This window comes from Betta splendens, chromosome 9, assembly GCF_900634795.4.
Source record: "Betta splendens chromosome 9, fBetSpl5.4, whole genome shotgun sequence".
Classification (NCBI taxonomy): Eukaryota; Metazoa; Chordata; class Actinopteri; order Anabantiformes; family Osphronemidae; genus Betta; species Betta splendens.
This window is the reverse complement of record NC_040889.2, coordinates 12,892,466-12,913,215: the sequence shown is the minus strand read 5'-3', so window position 1 is coordinate 12,913,215 and position 20,750 is coordinate 12,892,466. Positions and strand designations below refer to the sequence as shown.

Genomic DNA, 20,750 nt, shown 5'->3' with positions numbered 1-20,750 from the left:
GCACGGAGCTATAAATAGGTTAGAAACAAGAAGTGAAGCAGCGCTAACAGCAAAGCTAAAATGTAAAAATAGCCACGTTTGAATTATTCTCTCTGTGAAGTCTGAAGTTTGGTCTGTTCTATTTGTGCGGACAGTTTGATGCACCTTCATGGCTGCTTCGAAGCGTGTCTGCAGCACAGAGCTGGCTTCGTTCTTGGCTTCAGCCAAGTCTACTGCATGTACGAAGCATCGCAGCGTCAGCTCTGGACGAACCGAGCTGCAGCTCTACGGGTCAAAGGTCAAAGTGCTTTTGTTCAGATGGTCTGCGCTGCTTTTAGTCCTCCACACCCTGCTCCTTCCTTCCTCTGCCATCATATCACACTCCCAGTGATGCATTCAAAGACCACAGAAGCCACAGGTCGTCTGTCCGTCCAATCTTTATGTTCACGTTACAGCAGTACACAGCGTATGTTGATTATTACAGCACTAATGTTCTGGCTATATTAACATTCAAACAAGTTGATTGGGAACATACTGTACATTAACTATCGGCCTCTGAACTGGAGTTTAAAGGGACGATTTCTGTATCGGGGCCATAGTTTTGTTTTACAAAGCATTTAATATTTAAAAAGCATAATAAATAAATAAACAGAGATTTAATTCAGATGCTTTTCTGTTTAAAATATGTTATATCTTTCACCAAAGTCTAAATTAAGACGTTATCATTTGGACCATCAGGAACCTTTTAGATAAACAGAACAAGACATTTAAAGGCGTTTAGCTATTTAATAGACAAATGACCTAGAAACAATAGGAGGAAACGCAGAACGTGACCTTTAAGGAGAATTATGTTTCATAAGATGAAACGATTAAAACGTTTGGTCCCTTTAAACTCCAGCAAAGGTGAACAACAAACCGTACGGGACATGAACCAGCTGCTGTACATACACAGTCTGTAAGTACACACAGTACGTCAGTACCATGTCAGTACTCCATCAGTACTCTGTCAGTAGCAGGCCAGAGGCAGCCTGCGTGGACCCCACTGTGGCGCCAGCGGCTGGAAGTTTCCTCTGTCGTCCTTCAGTCATTTCAGAGTCTGAGGTCCAGTGTGGGTCAGTGATGGTTCTGATGGCATCACAACCAGTCCATTGGATCAGTACATGGACGTCATCTTCATTCAGTGTCGACGTCCGTCTCTGTAGATGAGGGGGGAACTGCCCACACCGGCTTTAATAGCACTTTGACATTTCCTGTACAACGCTGTCATCCACACATGGAATGTTCCTCATTGTTATCATAGTAGAAACCTCAGCTCTCTAAACACGGGTCACAACCAAAAGCACCTCAGCACTTTCAAGACAGTTGATACTGTTGAAATTCAGGGACGCTGAGGTTTGTACACTGTTACCCCAGAAGGTCTGGACAGGAAGGAACGACTATAGATTATTGCACCATAAGGGACAGTGAAGGTGCAGGAGCATCACCTTTACTGCTTCAAGATGAGGCCCAGATAAAACACAACCTTTACATGTGTGTTCCAGCTTGGCTGTGTATTGCACTATTCCTCTCCTCTGCCCACTCATCCACAGAGACGTGGATCCCATCAGCCACTGCCCGACTGTCCGGGTGAACAGCGTAACAAGCCTTCATGTGTTGGCTGCTAAACACAAGTAGTAAAGTAAAAAACAGTATAAAAATAAAGGTATTATTACTCTGCTACACCAAAATAACACAGTCACTGGAAACCATCAGTTACAACAGCATAGTAATGAGATGATCATCATTTCACATTTTTGGTATAAAGCAACAACAAGGGTTTCTACTCTACCAGACTATAAAGTGTTCACGTAGTGCAATGCCAGCGCTGAGCCTCCGTTTCTCCTCATTGATTTGGCCTCTAGTTTTAACGTAAACACACCTGTTATTACCGAGTTTTAACATGATCGCAATAATCACCACAGTTTTTTCACACAAAGCACGTTCACATGGGGAAAACCTTCAGCCTGGATATGACTGTTTATAGTGGATGGTTTAATTGAATATTGCTTGAGTTCACAGGTGAGCATCCATTAATTGCCATGTGTGTAGTTACACACGTGTTACATGTTATACGTTACTGAGCTGCTGGCGCTCAGCAGGGTTCATGAGCTTTCTGAATGTGTGTGTCTAGAGCCTCACGTGTGACCTCAGCCCTCCACGAGTCACCAGGAGAACGAATGTTAGTCTGATGAAATGAGTTCAATAGAGACGGTCCTCTGTGGAGGAAGCTTCTTCTGAAAACACAGATGTTCATGTTCTGCACGTGTTCATTATTTATTGTGTTTGTAGCAGGCAGAGAGCTGAGGAAGGCAGTGGCTGAGCAGCTGAACCCGAGGTGCAGCCAGATAACAGTCATTTCCAACTAAAGCTTTAAAAAGCTAGGAGACACTGAAACAGTTTGCAATTCATCATCCAATTCAATCAGAACAGAAAACAGTTAGCAGAGGCGACGTGAGCAGCTCTCAGCTGAAGAAGAAACTAGGTAGAAGAGGAGATACATTCCGTTCCAGAAGCTTTACCTTTTCTCCGCTGGTCAATGAGAGTCGCAAACCTTCAGCTGGCGTAAGCGACGCGCTGCTGTGGAATCTGCTCATTGTCCGTTTGTGCAGAGAGTCGGGCCTCGTACAGGCTCAAGGCGTGATGGACGAACTCGTACTGCTCCCACGTCTGGATCATACCACCCCTGCACGCAGACAGACGGGTCATTAGACAGACAGACAGACAGACAGATAGACAGACAGACAGACAGACAGACAGACAGACAGACAGACAGACACCATTAGAAAGACAGACAGACGGACAGACAGACGGACAGACAGACAGACAGACACCATTAGAAAGACAGACAGACAGACAGACAGACAGACAGACAGACAGACAGACAGACAGACAGACAGACAGACAGACAGACAGACAGACGCCATTAGAAAGATGGACGGACGGACAGACAGACAGACAGACAGACAGACAGACAGACAGACAGACAGACGCCATTAGAAAGACGGACAGACAGACAGACAGACAGACAGACAGACAGACAGACAGACACCATTAGAAAGAAAGACAGACAGACAGACAGACAGACAGACAGACAGACAGACAGACAGACAGACAGACAGACAGACACCATTAGAAAGACAGACAGACAGACAGACAGACAGACAGACAGACAGACAGACAGGCAGGCAGGCAGGCAGGCAGGCAGACAGACAGACAGACAGACAGACAGACAGACAGACAGACAGACAGACAGACAGACAGGTTCCCAGGTTTCCGTGTGCGTTACCTGTCGGCTCGCAGCCGGCAGGTGATGCTCAGCACATCCACCGATCCCTCCAGCTGCAGCTGCCGACAGCCTATTGTGGTGGCGATGAAGCAGCCGGTGCGGCCGATCCCGGCGCTGCAGGGAGAGGACGGTCACAACACAGACTCATCATGTGCCTTTAGTGGGAACAGAAAAGTCTCATTTCCTTCTCAGCACCTGCAGTGGACAATGACTGGACCCGCAGCAGCAGCCGTTTGCCTGTCGGCCTCCACGTCGGCCATCAGCTGCAGCAGGGGCATGGCAGAGTCGGGGGTCTTGTGGTCGGGCCATGACGTGTACCAGTAATGCTGCAGCAGGTGGGTTTGGTTTCCACACTGCACACACAGGAAGAAGCCCGTGAGCCCACATACAGTACCTGCAGTGGGTCAGGAGCAGAGCCGGTACCTTTAACGTGAGGCTGCGGGTGGTGTAGTGGTCACACTCTCTCACGCTGTTGACCAGCACTTCAACCTTCCCATAGATGCCCCTCTTCTCTGGCCAGTACAGGACACACTTCTACAGGGACACAGACCCGCATCAGCTTCAACCATGTTTTTACAGTAGTGTCAATTAAACACACAGCTTTGATTTGATCATACTTGCTAGAACTGGGCACCAAACCGTTTCCTATCTCTCTAATGCCCCACATCTTAAATCGTGTGTTTTGGTCCTTCACCTCGTTCTTCTCCTTCAGTTTGGTGATCATGACGATGACCGGTGACTCCTCCTGCCAGGCCATCTGCCAGAAGTCGTTAACGGTGTTCACCATGGGACCCTGGGTGGCGATGAAAGCCTTTTCATGGCCGAGGTAACCCTGGAAACATGCAGGTGGTCATCAGCTCCGATCTGACTGCATACAGTACACAGCACACAGTACTCAAAGCAATTCTCAGTGGAGTTTCCTGTCAGGAAGAAACTCTATTGTGTCAGAGTCTGAGCGCGACATTACAGTCTTCTGTAACAGAGACTTTCACTGTTTGTGTGTGAGTGACTGGGAAAACAAAGGACATTCCACAGAAGACTTCAAGAAAACCAGAGTTTGGCCAAAAGCAGATATGAATCTGTCTATCAGAGAATCTGATCTCATACCCGTATGTAGTTGGCGTTGATGTAGGAGCTGAGCAGGTCGTTGCAGCTCTTCGACTTTAGGATCACTCTGGAGTGAGGGTCTAGGACGCAAAGAGGCAGAATGAAACAATCTTGGATTTTTATCTTTATAACAAGCAGCAGATGTTAGAGCACATGAGAAGCCTGCTTGACAGCAGCTCTAGGTGGACATTCCTTATCCTTAATTGGCTGAACAAACGCAGGAAGTCCCCCCGCTGAGCGCTACACTGATAACCCCCCCCCTCCAAAACACCAGTGCACAACTAAAACCCAAATCATTGTTACATAATGTGCTAATCAGCCTCAGTGGTCGCTGCTAGTGTGAGAACAAACTGTGCTCTGAGGACAACGTATTGTTCCAGTAGGTGTTTGTGTGTTCAGGGAAGTGGGAGGTAGTGCTAATAGTGCTCCTCGGACTTGTTGACCTTTGACCCCTCCCTGATAATAAAACAGCTTCCTGGTTCAACAGGCAATAAAAAATCAGAAACTTACTGGGCAGTATGGTCTTGTATCTGTTCTTGGGTCCATGGTTTGGGATGTCCAGCTCCTTGGGATCAACGAAATTCATAGGAATTTCCTGAGATCACACAAAATAATTTGAACATTAAGGCAAGTCCAGCTTTATTTATATGGTACATTGCATAGCCAGGGAATAATAAAGTCTACAAAGAGGTAAAAGGGTTGGATTATCCCTGTTCCCGTGATTATCTCTGTCCTGTCACGCTGTGGTAGGAACAAGCCTAAACCATGTTCTAAGAGGAGACATCCCCGAATAATGGAGCATTACATCAGGAACGTTTAGATCATCAAGCATTAGAGCGGTTGGAGGAGACAGAACATCTGGACAAGATAAAGTAGTATAATCCAGCCCCACTCGCTCCAGGCAACATTAAAGACCAGTGTGACCACCAGCTTCTGTTCCACTGGAGGACACGTCCTGTGGGTCTCATCCCACATGGGTGGGCATCGCTCAAACCAGATCCTCTGGTCTCGTCTACTCACAGCGAACTCGGCCTGCAGCCTGTGCGCGTTGCTGACGGCGTCTCGTAGCTGCTGCCTCGTCAGCGGGCGGCCGGCGGACAGCAGGTACTCCCTGGCTGCCGCCTCTCTGGGCGACACCACCGCGGCGCTGAGCGGCTCCACCGAGCCGAGGGCCGACATGTCCAGCACCAGAGACACGTTAGAGCCGCGTCTGCAGGGAAGCACAGGATACAGGGTCAACCACACACGAGCTGCTCTACTTTATATCAGCTACTGTAACACGCTCAGGCCTGACAGCGCTGCGCTCACCAACCAGGGTTGATAAGTGGGAGGTAAAGGATGGAGACTCGAACCACCAGGGATGAGGCAGCAAACACAGTTACCCGACAATAGATTCTAACACTGGCACAACTCAACATATTTGTGGTGCATTAGTTTTGGTAGGTGAGGACAGAAGCCCACAATCAGGAGGAGATGAAGGGTCCTCCGCGTGGGTGGAGCGTCTGGCTACGTGTCTGCCGTTTCCTCTCAGGGACGCTGTTTCTTCCTACTCGTCTGATTGCTGATTGGCAGCCGTCCAGAGTGGACAACGCTCACACACACACAGACGGACACCAAGAAAAACATCCTGCTCTCACCCACCGTCTGGAATCTTCCTTCCTCGTCCTACCTTCAGAAACACACCATGTTCTCCACACTCTGAGCGCGGAGCAGAACAAAATGGCCTCCGGGGTCAGAGTCTGTGGAAGCGCTGAGCGCTAGAGATACGAGCTGCGAGGGATGAAGGGGAGCACGACCTGAGGGCTTGTAGTTGACGGCTGCGTTTCCACGTCTCCAACACCCTCAGAAGATCAACAGTTCCTTCTTGGTGCTTCCTTTAATCAGCCTCCTCCTACATTGTTTCCCTTTTGGCGTGAAAGAAATCATTTTTTTTGCATAATATCTTCAGGAACTGGTTCTGTTCTGACAGAAGTTTAGTCTCGTTCAAACTGACTGATGTGTTCAGTCAGGCCAGTCTGTCCCAGGGATGACAGCGCTGAGGTTAACCCCGCGTGTTCCTCCGATCTACAGACAATGTACAGTAATCCGTGACTGCTGGGACTCGTTTCACTTAAATATGCAAACATGGAAAACCAGGAGGATCAGGAGGGATGCGCTGTGTTTCTCTTCACTGTATCAGAGGAAACGTGTCCATGGAGATGCCGCCCTTCATGTGAACACAGCCTGAGGGTGCGTACATACCTTTGATAGTCAGTATTATGGAATGTGAGGCCTGGAGCACTTCAATAGCCACGATCCCCAATGAGTCCAATGTTCTCCTGAGTGTGAGTTCAACTACACAGACTTTTTATCAAACGAACACTTGGTTCTGATTGTTGTGTAACCGTTCCCTCAAAGCCGGTGGAGATTATTGGCTTTGCAGCCAGTCAGGTGATGCTAACTGCACTGAAGCAAAGCATAACGGGATATTTGGTGGTTAGAACCTCCATCTATACCACACACCCTCAGGTACTGCTCCCTAGCAGGGATGCATGCTGGAGGGAGCCTAACATACCTTTCTTGGAGACCTGCTGCAGGTTTCATCCTGAAGGGCGAGGGGCAGGGCTTCAGCTCGTTGGCTGACAGTGGGGCGATACTGGTGACGGGGGGGTGACCGTTACAGTTGACAACGAGGACGTGGCCGGGAGCAGGGCTGTGGAAAGAAATCACGTTAGTTCATGAGGCGAGGATCAAGTTCACAGCAATGTCCACTGGGAATCAGCAGCATGTCTAAAGAACCCCGTTATTACCGCGGCAAAGGGGCAACAGGTGGCGTGAGGCGGCGGCAGGCTGCGATTGGCTGCTGCTGGGGAATGGGCGTGGCTACAGTTGGCGGGAGCTCAGCCTGGACCATGCTTCCGTCACTTGACGTCACTACCTGAAGAACAAAATGACACGTTAACGAGTCGCTGTAGTCGTTTTAGGGCTGATTTCTATGCAGGCGCTCCACAAGCTCAGGTGCTGACCTTGTTGCCCTTTGACCTCTGGGCAGAGTCTGGAGGGAGGGTAAGGGTCAGGTGGAGGTCAAGTGAAGGACCTTTCAGTTGTCTGTTAGAAACCTGAACCTTCTCCTTCAGTCGATACAAAACCTGGAGAGGAGGCAGAAACATGACTGTTTCTCAGCTCACCACTGCTTTAGCTCACGCTGGGTTTGTTAACTGGTCGCTTGAGCAGCTTTGGTTTCCACAGTTCTTCTAAAAGGCTCAGTAATTAGTTAAAACTTTTATCTCTGAGCTGCTTCGTATTTTCTGTGAAGCAGAGCGCCCCCTTGTGGATCAAATGGCACACTGCAAATGTCTCTCTAAATGTACAACTGCTGGTAAGAAGCGCATTGAATTTTACCATCAAGCAGGTGATGATGATGACGAAGACGGTGAAGAAGAGGACGACAGCGTAAAACCCTTCTCTGTTCCACACGTGATCCCTCTGCTCACCCTGCAGCACGTTCTTCTGTACACACAAACGACACATGGTTAACGTGGGCTGTGGCCTGCGGACGCTCCACTGCAATGTAACAGTGAACGCGTGCTGCAGAAAGAAGAGGACGCTAATCAGTGGGAACCAAAACCACAACGTGGTTGGGTGCTGGATGAGGATCCTGACTCTGGATGATGAAGGTCTGGACTAAGGTTAATGGAAAAAGCAACAGGCAAAATGCTAAATATCTGAATGTTTAAACCACTCGTGCGCAGACAGAGAAGCTGAAGACTTGCAGGAAGCCTCTAACCACTGTGGTAATACCAGCAGAGCTGTCACATCTCCCACCGCTGGTTTGAGCATTAATATTAATACCCTATTTAAAGCTGCTCTGTTCATCTACAGGCTGATCAATGGGATTTTAATGCTCCCATTTAACGTTAGAAGCACCACTTTGCTCTGTAATAATCCAAGCGTTCATCCTCCGTCTCATCGGGACTAATGAGGCTGCCCATCGAGCCGTGGTTACCTAGGAGACGCAGGAGCAAAAGGCAGCTTTAAACGCACCTCGGTGGAGACCTCAGTGATGCCGAAGTGTCCCAGATGTCGATGGAGGACTCTGACGTTCAGCGATTGGATCACCTCCTCGGCGAGGCGGGGCTCTGAGATCCCCAGCCTATCAGAGGACACGAACAGCTCGATGCCGTTCTCTTTCTCCTGCAAGGCAAGGCCCACAGTCAGTCGCGTGAACCGTCAGCAGCTAGAGCGTGACACTGAAATGTGTGCGTCTTACATTCAGCCGGTTGATGTGAACATGTCCAGCAGGAACAGCCAGCGCTGCCGCCACCCCTTCCCGAAACCATCGAAGAAGACTGCTGTTGAGCCTCCGCACATCCACGGCCAGGTACTGAGAGAGTGGAAACCACGGTAAGTTGTGTTTCTACTGCACCGCGTGACCCGTACAGATCGACCTCGGCATCACCACTCAGTCCCATGAGACCGGGGCTTTTACAGCAACTAGAGTGGAAAGTGTCATGTAGTGTCAATGAAGGTACAGCTGCAGCTACATCTCAGGCACCGACTCCAGGAAACATCACAGCCCTGGAGGAATGTTAGAAAAGGCAGCGTCATCATTAAACAGATCGAACCCCACAGCCCACGCCTCCTCGTCCCCAGCTCTCCTCAAACACATCTGCCTCTTTGTTTGGCTCCACTGCAGCAAAACTGACAGTGGAGACAGGTGAAAGGCGCTCACACACTAATGACTCACGTCTGTGACTGCAAACATGTTTGGCTCAGTCTGTGGTCTCTTCACATACTAGACGGTTAGACGAGTCCAAAATCCCCACTAAAGAACTGAAGAACTCTGGACCAGACGGGACCAGGGGCAGGACTGTTGAACCAACTAAAGCACTGACAACTAAGCTGAGACAGAAATAAGGTCTTCTCATTGTTGTTCACAACTAAAGGTCGATGTCGACCCGACTGGAGACGGGTGTCATAACGCCATTCACTGAATATCATCAATGTGTTAGTACAGCGGCGTTTGAAATGATATAAGGACCTAAGACAAAACCTAAAAGAGCAATCAGCAAATGAAACTAAACCCGTATATCTAAAATGCAGAGAATTTATCCTGTCATTATAGAAGAATAACGTTAGGTCTGACCTCAGATCTCCGTCCATCAGCTTCAAATCACCGACTGCAGCAGCTCTAACACCACGCCAAAGTGTGTGTGTGTGTGTGTGTGTGTGTGTGTGTGTGTGTGTGTGTGTGTGTGTGTGTGTGTGTGTGTGTGTGTGTGTGTGGGAGGCTGTTTGCTAAAACAGCAACGTGTTCTGGTGCCACTTAATGTAATATCAGAACACACACTCAGCTGATGTGATTATCTGTCTCTTCTGCTGAAGCCAAAGAACCACATGAACCAAAACACAGACTAAAAACATATGCATCAATTCATCGTTACAAGTCTGAGAATTGTGAAACTGTCCCATTTGGAACAAACAACATAAAAAGCTCCATTTTACGTGTCTGATTAAATCCAGTGAACTTTCGAATTCAATCAATCAGCTCAGCGGTTCACATTTAACCTGCACTAAACTCATTAGATCAATAATTAGTTCATCTATGACATTATCTTTTTAAAAGATAAATTATTTGTGAACTTGGGCAAATAATGTTAAAGATTCTTGGACGACGTTGCAGCTTTGTGCCCAGGTCTTTGACAAACAGTCCTACACAACAACCAAACAGAGCAGCAAACAGACACACAACAGACGTACAAACAGGGAAACTACAGCATTTACCAGGCAGGAACCAAACCGACAACCTTACCACGCACTCAGGGAGCCTCGGCTCATCCCCTCTGTCCACAGCTCTGGCTCAGGACGGTTGGCTCCACTTCCTGATCTCTGATTGGCTCCACCTGCCACCTGACTGGCTGCCGTCCAGGTAATGCCATTACACGGCTGCTCTTCCTGTCAGGATCACAGGCTATTCCTGGTCCCCACACACAGTAATAGCCTCTAATTAGGCGATAACCCTCGGGGCAGATGGAGGGAAGCAGAGGGCGGAGGGACGGGGGCGCAGCGCCACAAAGAGGACCGCAAACATAAACATCAGGCTTTAACATGGTTCCGAGCTGCGTTACCAACAATACACCAGGAACCCGTCTGCATGTTACAAACACGGCATCCCTGCATAGCATGAATTCAAATGGGCCGAGGTTTTTACTGACAGGACCCTTTGGAGCCGAGCGCGGAATAATCTATACTTGCATGAATCAGAGTCGTGTTCTGCAGCGTGATACTCGTGCAGCTTCAGATCGCTGACGGGGAAAACGTGAGCAGCACGTGCAGCGAGCGAGCGACTCAATGGAATCACACACGGCAGAATGAGTGGGGGGCGACTCGGGTTAGATTATTCATGCTTGGGTTGTTTTCTTTGAGGAAAAAAGGCTCCGGTTCAGAGAAGAGCAGCTGTGACTGGACATTAAATCTTCTTTTACTGAACAATGTCACCAAACAATTGACTCATCCATTGAACCTGCTGTTAGACCTGCTGTCTTCCTCTTTACGTGAAGGTAAGACAGAGCGAAGGCGTGAAAACAGTCGACAGGAAAGTGTATGTACAACCCTAAACCACAAACAATAAGGCACACATCAGGGTGACAACAGAAAATGAATTATCACAGGAAATGAATTATCACAGGAAATGAATTCGAGCGTTGGTTTGGGAAGCACAAGGTCCCAGGTTCAAAGCCGACCAGCGCACCAAGTGTGTCCTTGAGTAAGACACGCACTAGCTCCCGGGTGGGTAAAAATGTGGGATCAGTATTATTATTATTATGTTAAGCATTGAGTTAAGACAGGAGCAGCGTCGTCCTGATGACCATGCTGCTGGTTTTAAGCCTGTGTTCATCACTTCAAGGCCAGTAAAATACTTCGTCTCCATCCCAACATGCAGTAAGTCTATTAACCAGAGCAGGGTGACACAAGGCAGCAGCTTCTCATTGATAGAAGCAAGTAGAGGCCTCGGAGGAAGGAGTGGGCCAAAAATAAACTGCTTTAATTAAACGTGTCCCTTCTCTTACTTACTTCACACTGTTAATCCATGAGGCGGTAGAAAAGATGAAAGCAGCCTGACTGATGCCTCAGCTTCTCCTTAGACATTTCCTTAACGGTTTAGTATATTTTTCTGAGTCTGGGTATCAATTTAGATATTGGGCTCATATTGATTCGCCAGGAGCAGACTGACCGGATGGACCAACGGACCCGACTGAACCAGACTGACAGAGGGACTGCAGAGAGCCGCCTGCTGTTCCCATCTGTCAAGCAACTTCCACCAGAGGTTCCTGCAGATTGTCTAAACTCCCACAATGCATCTGTGGTGATGACACCTCTGACTGTGGGAGTGCTGGACGCCTGCACATATAGATATGCTGCTGAATTAATCACCATGTGACTACTAATCTCCTAAAAATACTGTGAATCAGACTGTTTGGTCCAGCTTCATATTAAATACTGTCTGAGTATCTGCTGCTCAAACTTTACATGTAAAAAGGTCATAACATTTTTTGGTTGGATTTTCCTGAGCAGCGGAACCAAGCACATCTTTGGTTCTTTTTTTCATCTGTGACCATCCTCGTCTGATTAAAAACCACAGTGCAGCAGGACAGCATCCAGGATTGTGAAAGGCTTTAAGCTGATGTGAATCCCACAGAAGGCCAGTGTGAAGCTGCCATCCATCCGTGCACGTCTACCGTCTCCCTCATTATCAGCCAGTCCATACCTGTCTCTCTTTGTCTGGCTCAATGTCACTCTGAAGGTCGCTGCTGTTCAGAGTTATGCAACCACCCATTGTGTAGGTAAGTGGGTCTCGCACACTCATGATTAGTGTTTCCATGGCAACACAGAGTGCAGCATCTCTCCTCTAGAGCTGAGGATGGCTTCTCAGCCACTTAGTGTTTTCTGTGAGCTCTGATCATCAGTATGAAAAGGACAAAATCTTTGTGAGGGAGCAGAGACCCTCACCACATGAAGGAGGCTGGATGGGGACGCAGGGATGCAGATTCAGAGCCATTCCATCAATTCCTAACCTGGTTAGCTGAATGTCAATGTAAGGCTTATTGCATCTCATTTTGTATAAAATATTAAGATAAGATATTTTAGATTTACCTTTATCAACCCAGTGATATTTAATATTACCCAGCTTTAATAATTGTGAAACTTTTGGGCTTTAAAATGTGTGTATTGTGAAAACAAGTCTTCTAAAAGGTCACAAGAACAAATGCAGTTGTTCTTTTTAGATGGTGAACAGCACCACCAAGTATCACTGGTGCTTCAGAAGCTGTGAAGCCTAATTATCAGGTACATTTCTTTGCAGATAGTCATTCACATACTCATCGTCTGATCTCTTGATTTTGTACTTTAGGTATTGTATATTTTTATATCATCACCTTCACGGAGCTGCACTGATGTGGTTTTCTAAATATTAAGCTAATATCATGTTTCTTGTGCAGCCAATCAGAGCACAGATTACTCACCACGGTAACCAGATGCCGTGCAGACACCACCGCGTGCTCTGGCTGCACCTCATGGCGTGGTTGTGCCAACAAGTTGACCGAGCGCTCACCACCAGGCTCCTGACGGAACCGGAACCCCAGGAGAGCAGCCGGCATCACTTTGGCCAAGCGGGCGGGGAGCGCACGGTGATGGTGGGGGTGAAGGTGGTGGGGGTGGGACTCGGACACATGGTGCCGCGGGTACAAAGATGGAGGGAGACGACTAGTCCGACTAGAAGAAAGGAGGCGCAGCTCTCGATCACCGGATGACGATTCTGAGGAGAGGAATAGGGAATAAAGGAAGTTAGTTCAGTTTTTTAAACAAGTGACCTCATATTATCTTGGTGTTAACTTTAAACCATAGGTCTGAGAACTCACATTAAAAGACTATAGAATGGAGGGTTTAACTACTGTAATGCATCTTTGTCTAAACCAAATCATCTGTTGTCAGAACTTGTCAGAACCTCTTGGGACGAGGCTTCCGTCAGTTTGACACCAGACAAACTCACTCAAGCATACAGAATGTGAACGCTGCATAATTCATCTCAGTAATCATTTATACTTGAACAAAAATACATCTGAGTGAAGCACCCTCCATCCCCCAAGCAGCATCCAGTTCATGCAGTTCATTCTAGAACCTCAGAACGTATCAGTGAGCCCAGTCTGCCTGTTGGATGCACAGATGTTTGAACCAGACACTCGATCGATAATAATGTGCTCCTTGCTGTGTTGAGCTCTTCTAAATATAGAAAAAATATGCTACTCATGTTATCAGACTATAATCATGAACTTCTGCAGATGTACAAAGGTGCTGGATGTGCTGCGCTGCTTTCCAGCAGCTACGGTCTGAGCTGACAGGCTGCTCATTCACGCAGAAAACCCTCAGCAACAATAAGGATGAAAACCCGCGACAGCATCGTCTGACTGCTGTCTGGATGCACTGCGCCAGGAAGCAGACAGGAAACACCAAGAGAGGAGAGACGCTGATTCCCCTCACCACTCTGATCGCTCAAATCCTCTGTGCTTTCAGGGAAGTCAGCAGCTTTTGCCAGTACTCAGGTCTATAAACTGAAAAACCTTCAGCCTTTAGCTCGACTGGAACAGGAACCTAAAATGTTCAGGTCTGCAGAACCTTAACTCATTTGGGCTGCTATCATCTCAATGTGAGCCACTGATATGAAGTTTATGGAGGAAGGGCTTCTCCGCCACCTCTCTCCATCTTCTGTTCTCCCTAGCGACAGCGTCCTGGTTGCTAGGCATGATGCTGAGCAGAGCCCAGCTCTGACTGGACGGGAGCCGGCAGCCAATTACAGGCTGCATCAGAGGCCTGACCCAGTAAGTGTGGAGCGAGTGCTCCATCAACCAGACTATTGATTTGTATTATTTTATAGAACTTTTCTTGGCTTGGCTCAGACTCAGCTGTGACTCAATCATTTAGGTTACAGCCGCCACTGGTGCTGCTGTAGAAGAAGCTTGTTTAGTACACGGTCTGCTGTGGACCCTCAGTTTCAGAACTACTTAGGTTTGTGTGGCGCTGCATGGTTTAAAAGCATCTTGTGTTCCAGCAGCTACAGTACATTTTACACTCAGAGTCCTGATCCAGAACTGAAGTTGGTTTGCATTTATTCACAGAACATTCAACTGGCAGCAAACACACTTCGGCAGAGTGGAGCACTGATAAGTCATCTGGATGCCATCAATGTGGCCAGAGACAGCGAGTAATTAGTCAAATCATCTGACAGTATCACAAACTAGTAAATATCTGTCTGTTTAATCTCCTCCTCTTCCTCCAGCTCTTCCCGTCAGTGGATTTATTCTGCTCAGACAAGACTAAACGTTTATCAGTTAATGAAGAGGAACATTAGGATTAATTGTTCTGTGTCTAAATGAAAACATGCAGATTTTGTTTGCTCCACGTGATTTTCCTTAGGAGATTTAGGCAGCGAAACGTTCACGGAGTAAATCATTTATTATTTATTTATTAATAATAAAAGCAGGTTGACTTCACCACGGGCTATTTTAGGGTGAAGGCCTCCCACTGTGGGTTTGTCCCCATGATATCCAGAAGCACAAATGTTACGTTTAAGGATTCATATCGTATCATATTCTTGTTTCCGGCGTTTCCGTTCTGCATCGTGTTAATCACTCATTGATCGCTTGTATCGTCTCTGCAGACGGTTTGTTTCCGTTACCAGCACGACGAAGCCCGTAGCGCTCGGTCTCTTACCTGCCGTCCGCAGCTGCGTCCATATCAGACACAGGAGCAGGCATGCGGGGCGAAAGCCTCCCGGTCGGAGCCTCATGTTCGGCTGCAGCTTCTCGGTGCTGTAATTAAGCATCAACAGCAGCGGCGGCGTCTCCCCGTGTCTACCATGCAGCAGCAGGACGGAGCAGACGCTGCTTCCCCGCCCTGCGGTGTCCTACGGCGGCTCGTCTGCGGGAGGAACAGCCGCTCGTCCGGACAGGAGCGCAGGCTTCTTCCATCTGAGGTGCAGAGAGCACGGATGGGAGAGACCGCTTCAGGTGGAGAAGCAGGAGGAGGCGAGAGGGGGGAGGAGGAGAGAGGAGGAGAGAGTAGGAGGAGAAAGGAGGGAGGGAGGAGGAGAGAGGAGGCAGGAAGAAGGAAGGAGGAGGAGGAGAAAGGAGAGAGGAGGAGAGAGGAGGCAGGAAGAAGGAGAAATGAGGGAGGAGGAGGGAAAAGGAGGAGAGAGGAGGCAGGAAGAAGGAAGGAGGAGGAGGGAAAAGGAGGGAGGAGGAAAGAGGAGGCAGGAAGAAGGAAGGAAGAGGAGGGAAAAGGAGGAAAGAGGAGAGAGGGGGAGGAGAAAGGAGGGAGGAGGAGGGAGGAGGGGAGAGGAGAAGGAGAAATGGGGGGGAGGGAAAAGGAGGGAGAGGAAGAAGGAAGGAGGAGGAGGGAAAAGGAGCGAGGAGGAGAGAGGAGGCAGGAAGAAGGAAGGAGGAGGAGGAGAAAAGGAGGGAGGAGGAGAGAGGAGGCAGGAAGAAGGAAGGAGGAGGAGGAGAAAAGAGGGAGGAGGATAGAAAAAGAGGGAGGATGAGAGAGGAGGCAGGAAGAAGGAAGGAGGAAAAGAAAGGAGGGAGGAGAAGAGAGGAGGAAAAAGGAGGAGGGAGGAGGAGGAGAAAGGAGAGAGGAGGAGGGAAAAGGAGGAGAGAGGAGGCAGGAAGAAGGAAAGAGGAGGAGAATGGAGGAAAGAGGAGAGAAAAGTAGAAGAGAGGAGGTAGGAAGGAGGAGAGAAGAGGGAGAAGGAGAGAGGAGGAAAAAGGAGGAATGAGGAGAGAGGAGGAGGAGGAGGAGAAAGGAGAGAGGAGGAGGGAAAATGAGGAGAGAGGAGGCAGGAAATCAGAATCAGAAGCCAGATCCTGTAGAGTGCACTTTACAGAACAAGGAACTTGGTGTTGGCACACACAGGAAGGCCTCTATGGCATAAGTTCATCCGACAGTAGAGGCAAATTGCAGTAAACAATACGATACAGAAACACACGCACACACACACAGTGGCACACAATACAAGTAGAAACCTTGTTGGATTTTTTCTTGGATATATCAGGACAGATAGATAAGGTCGGAGAGCAGACCGTGAGACTGTAAGGTGTGTGTGTGTGTGTGTGTGTGTGTGTGTGTGTGTGTGTGTGTGTGTGTGTGTGTGTGTGTGTGTGTGTGTGAGGGGGTGTTCTGCAATTAATATCTTGTGTTTTGTCCTACATCTGTTTTATGTTTTTGACATTACACCTAGATTGTTCAGTGGTTGTCTCTGCTCAAACCCAAGGCCAGGTTCCTCTCTGATAGTCAGACGCCAGCGATGCAGGTGTGAGAATGTAGCAGTTCCCAGTTTGTTTGTTTGTATTTCTCATACTGACATTTAATATTCTGAAAATGACATCAAATTAAAGTGACAGACACTTTTGTTTTATTTACAGCTGCTGCAGCGACATCTGGTGATTTTCCCACAGTTTAACACCCTTAACAGCAAAAAATACAAAACTGAAGTCTCATGTGGAAGCAAAGGTTTAAGAAAACTGGACATTATAAATGTGCAGAAATTGCTGGAGTCTCGCTATCTGAGAAGCAGCAACAATGAAGGTCAAACCACACAGCTCCTCGGCCTTGGGTTGGAAGCCAGATAGACAGACAGTTGTAGAGCAGACAGCAGGAATGTCAAATATGTAAAACTCAATGTACGACAAGACACAAGAGACTAACTGCCTACATATAAACATTCGATCTAATCATAACAAGGCACAAACTGTATGATAACAGTATAGGACAAGACAGAAACAATGTTTCCATTGCACACGTTACATTAAAATACATCTTACAGAGCATCACTGATCTGTTTGATGTGAGGTTCTCACTCAAAGCAGCAGGACCAACAGGATCCAGGACCCGGACTAGCCTTCACGGTGATTCCTGCTGATGAGGGAAAGGGGTCCACAGCAGACCAGAACCCGTCCTGGACCACGAGCTGAATGCCAAGATCAGACAAAAACCTCCTAAACTCAGGGAAGAAAATTCAAGTCTACACTGGAAAGCAACAGAAAAGTCTACCCAGAGTAGAGGCCACAGCGTTTTTACATAAAAAATGACTAGTTGGTCCACACGAAAACTAGCACGGGTCAGTTTTCCCTGAGCAGTGACTTGATTGTACACATTAGAATTCACTCAGGACAAGAACCATATGGACCTGAATTCAGCAGCTCTGGGAACCAGCGTTTTAAGTTCCGCTTGAGGGGCATGAGATTTCAGCATTTTCTCAAGAAGGGGCTGATTCCCGGTTTCCCGCATCTGGTGTTGTGTTTTGGAGAACGCCGCTGTGACCTCAGATCCCCGTGAACCGTCCCAGGCCTCTCCTTCCCGGAATCGAGCGCCGCCCCGGCTCTGAACCGGCCGCACCGGGCTCCGCGTCAGGCGCCTCCTCCGCGGGATTTTACTGGAAAGGCCGCCCCGCCCTCCCCGGACTTAAAGCCGCTCGGCGTCTGTTCCGGCTCGCCGTTGCTCCGCTGGTTGACAGTCTCATTTCTCTATCTTTTTAAAACAATCTGTAAAACATGGGTGAAGTCAACAAGAACTTGAGACGGACCTTCACCGCCTTCAACGTCTTATTCGCGGTGAGTTGGAAGCTGGTTAGAAAATGGCGGCAGCGATAGAACGTGCGTAGTTCAAGTTGGAACAGCAGCTGTTGTTACAACATCACGTCCTGCTCTGAACTATTAGAAACTAACTGACGGACGCATAAAAGTTTAATAACCTCATATTAGACGAACTTTACTTTATTAGACATACGACAGCCTTTGTGCGAATGAGTCTCACGGGTTTGGTTTATTTTCTGTCTTGGTTTTAATAAAACTAATAAGTATCTCTATCTGTCAAAAAACATTTATAGGTTTATTTTGTACAGTATGAGATTTTAGCTTTTCTGTATTATCAGACAGGAAAAAATAACAATGACAAAATCTTGGGATTCCAAACACCATAGAACTGCAGGTTTGAGTTAAGTTAAAACGTAATGACCCTGTGGTTGTAGTTGTCTAATCAATCAATCTTTTGTTCTAGTTTTAATGTGATTGTTGTTGGACCTCTCCTTCCAGATCGCTGGTTTGCTCATCATCGGACTCGCCTTCGTGCATCAGGTCCTCACCAACTTCCACGCAGGAGACAATGTAAGAATCTTCTATCATTCTGCTTCTGGTATCAGTGTAAGTGTGAGTGTGAATAGGTGAATGAGAAGTAGTGAAGGGTTGTTAAAATATATATTTATATATATACGTACGGACCGTTTATCATTTAGAACTTCTCCATGAAGGCAATTGCGTTTACTTAGGCCTCCTGGAATCTTCAACCACCTAGTTCCTTTCCTCTCCGTTTCCTTCATCGAGACCAGCTGTCGGCGAAAACGGGCTGTGCTTCCACGCACCACATTTACATCAGGAAAATAGGCTCAGACCCAGTTCTGAACATTCACGTCAGATTCACGTTGCTTACGCCAGCCCCTGAATGCATCCAAACATGATCCTTTCTGCTTCCAGGTGAGGACTGGGATCTATGGCCTCTACATCATAGGCACTGGTACCATGGTGATCGCCACCCTGGGAGCCTATGGAGCTCACAAGAAGAGCAAACTCTGCCTGTCACTGGTGAGTAGCCTGAGAATTATACTGTGATCATGGGATCAGGACAGGCTGGCGCTGAACATCAGATCACCCTGTGTCTGTGCAGTTCCTCGGTTGCATGGTGACAGGAACTCTGATGATGCTCAACTATGGAATCCCTGCTGCCATTTCCCGTCACCAGGTAGAATGCGAACCTCAGACATGTGGACTTCTCTCTTTGGTCTAGCTGGGCTTACTTTTAGGCTAAAACAACTCTTTGTTGTAGGTGGAAGAACTGATTGAAAATGACTTGCGTGCCATGGTACCTCTGGACGACCAACCAGAGGAATTAAAGAGCATGATGGACTCCATCCAGATACAGGTGAGATGCAGATGGAAGCAGAAATGGTTCCTGTTCCTCTTTGCTGATTTCTTCTTGCCTTACGTTTTGAGTCGAGATGTTTTGACCAGACTCCTGTGTTTAGGCGCAATGCTGTGGCCTGTTCAGCTATGACAACTGGAGGAATATCCCTGAGTCCTGCATGTGCAGCCCAGAGGCGGAGGACAGGTGCCAGTCAGTCAGCTACAGACAACTCTTATTTGTTTACCCCAAGGTCAGTACCCAACCCAGCACACGTAGGTCAACTGGGTGTCAAGCCCATTTAAGAACTGGCGATTTGGATCGTTAAACCCACCTCTGATTAGTTTTAAATTGAGTCTGTGGACCCTGAGTGTTTGCTTCTCGTCCCACCTCAGACCTGCCTCCCCTTCATCATGGAGAGATTCCGGCTGATTGTTGACATCCTGATCGGCACCATCTTCACTCTGGCAGCGCTGGCGGTAGGTATTTTTCTCGGGGCTGGACCAAAGTGTTGTTGTGGGATGTTACGCTCTGTAACGGGACCGGCTGCGTTTCCTTTCAGATGCTGGGTACGATCCTGTCGTCTGTCATGATACACCAGATGAGTCGGCTCACTGCACCCACCCCCGTGTTCAAGGTGCCCCTCCCGTTCAACGTGCCCTCCATCTTCATACCAGCTACACCAAAGTACGAGGAGCTCAGCAAGGACCCTCCCGCCTACTTTTAGGACGCAGAGGAGCCGCAGCCCAAAGTGCCTTAAATCACAGATAAACATGACGCACAGTCTGAAATACCACTGGGTTTATTCATTCCAATTATTTTCAAGTGATGCCTGGTTTGTTATTGATGACAGCAGCTGTATGAGTTTGATGTGACTTTAGTCTAGAAGCTGCCATTTTTTATTTTTTTTATTGTTGCACTGAAAAGATTTCTTCTTGTAAACTTTAAGTCCAGTATCAGACTTTTTAGATGTTTATATTGCGAACTGAAACTGTGGTTTCAAGTTAATTAAAGAGAAAAAAAACAAAGGAAAACTGTGCTTTCCAATAACAAACTGTTCTGATGAGGGGTCATGTGACCATAGACAAATACTCCCAGCATGTCAAAATGATAGTGGACAAACACAGCAGCTCAACAGTTTCCAGTACAAACTTGTTTTTCAAACCAAGACATGAAATCGTTAAAATGTCATCTAATCGGAATCTAGGTCTGACTCGCAGTACGTCATTAAACTTGATCTGAACTTCTTATTTCTTTGAGTTAAACCCTTTGAAAACAGGAACCGAGGAGCACACGGAGAAGGACACCGTGTCACAGCTTCTAGCGCAAGCTAGGAATTATTCTATTTTTACAAAAC

At 47.7% G+C, this 20,750-nt stretch overlaps 2 protein-coding genes across 2 annotated transcripts; one reads left to right on the top strand and one right to left on the bottom strand.

Moving 5' to 3' along the window:
• Nucleotides 1-398: 398 nt before the first annotated feature.
• On the bottom strand, nt 399-15,589 carry ptprr (protein tyrosine phosphatase receptor type R). The gene is made up of 16 exons (XM_029162893.3): nt 15,158-15,589; nt 12,913-13,205; nt 8,661-8,774; nt 8,435-8,584; nt 7,793-7,900; nt 7,417-7,539; nt 7,201-7,328; nt 6,966-7,103; nt 5,432-5,621; nt 4,922-5,006; nt 4,412-4,491; nt 3,999-4,136; nt 3,728-3,838; nt 3,500-3,657; nt 3,305-3,418; nt 399-2,701 (listed from the first exon to the last, which is right to left on the bottom strand). Exons 1-16 carry the CDS (start codon nt 15,267-15,269, stop codon nt 2,572-2,574), a joined length of 2,172 nt encoding a protein of 723 aa, XP_029018726.1. The 5' UTR covers nt 15,270-15,589; the 3' UTR covers nt 399-2,571.
• A 2,283-nt stretch (nt 15,590-17,872) lies between these two features.
• Nucleotides 17,873-20,643, top strand: LOC114862538 (tetraspanin-3-like). The gene is made up of 8 exons (XM_029162984.3): nt 17,873-18,051; nt 18,532-18,603; nt 18,970-19,077; nt 19,160-19,234; nt 19,319-19,414; nt 19,518-19,646; nt 19,789-19,872; nt 19,956-20,643. The coding sequence occupies exons 1-8, from the start codon at nt 17,992-17,994 to the stop codon at nt 20,118-20,120; spliced, it is 789 nt and encodes a 262-aa protein (XP_029018817.1). The 5' UTR covers nt 17,873-17,991; the 3' UTR covers nt 20,121-20,643.
• Nucleotides 20,644-20,750: the final 107 nt, after the last annotated feature.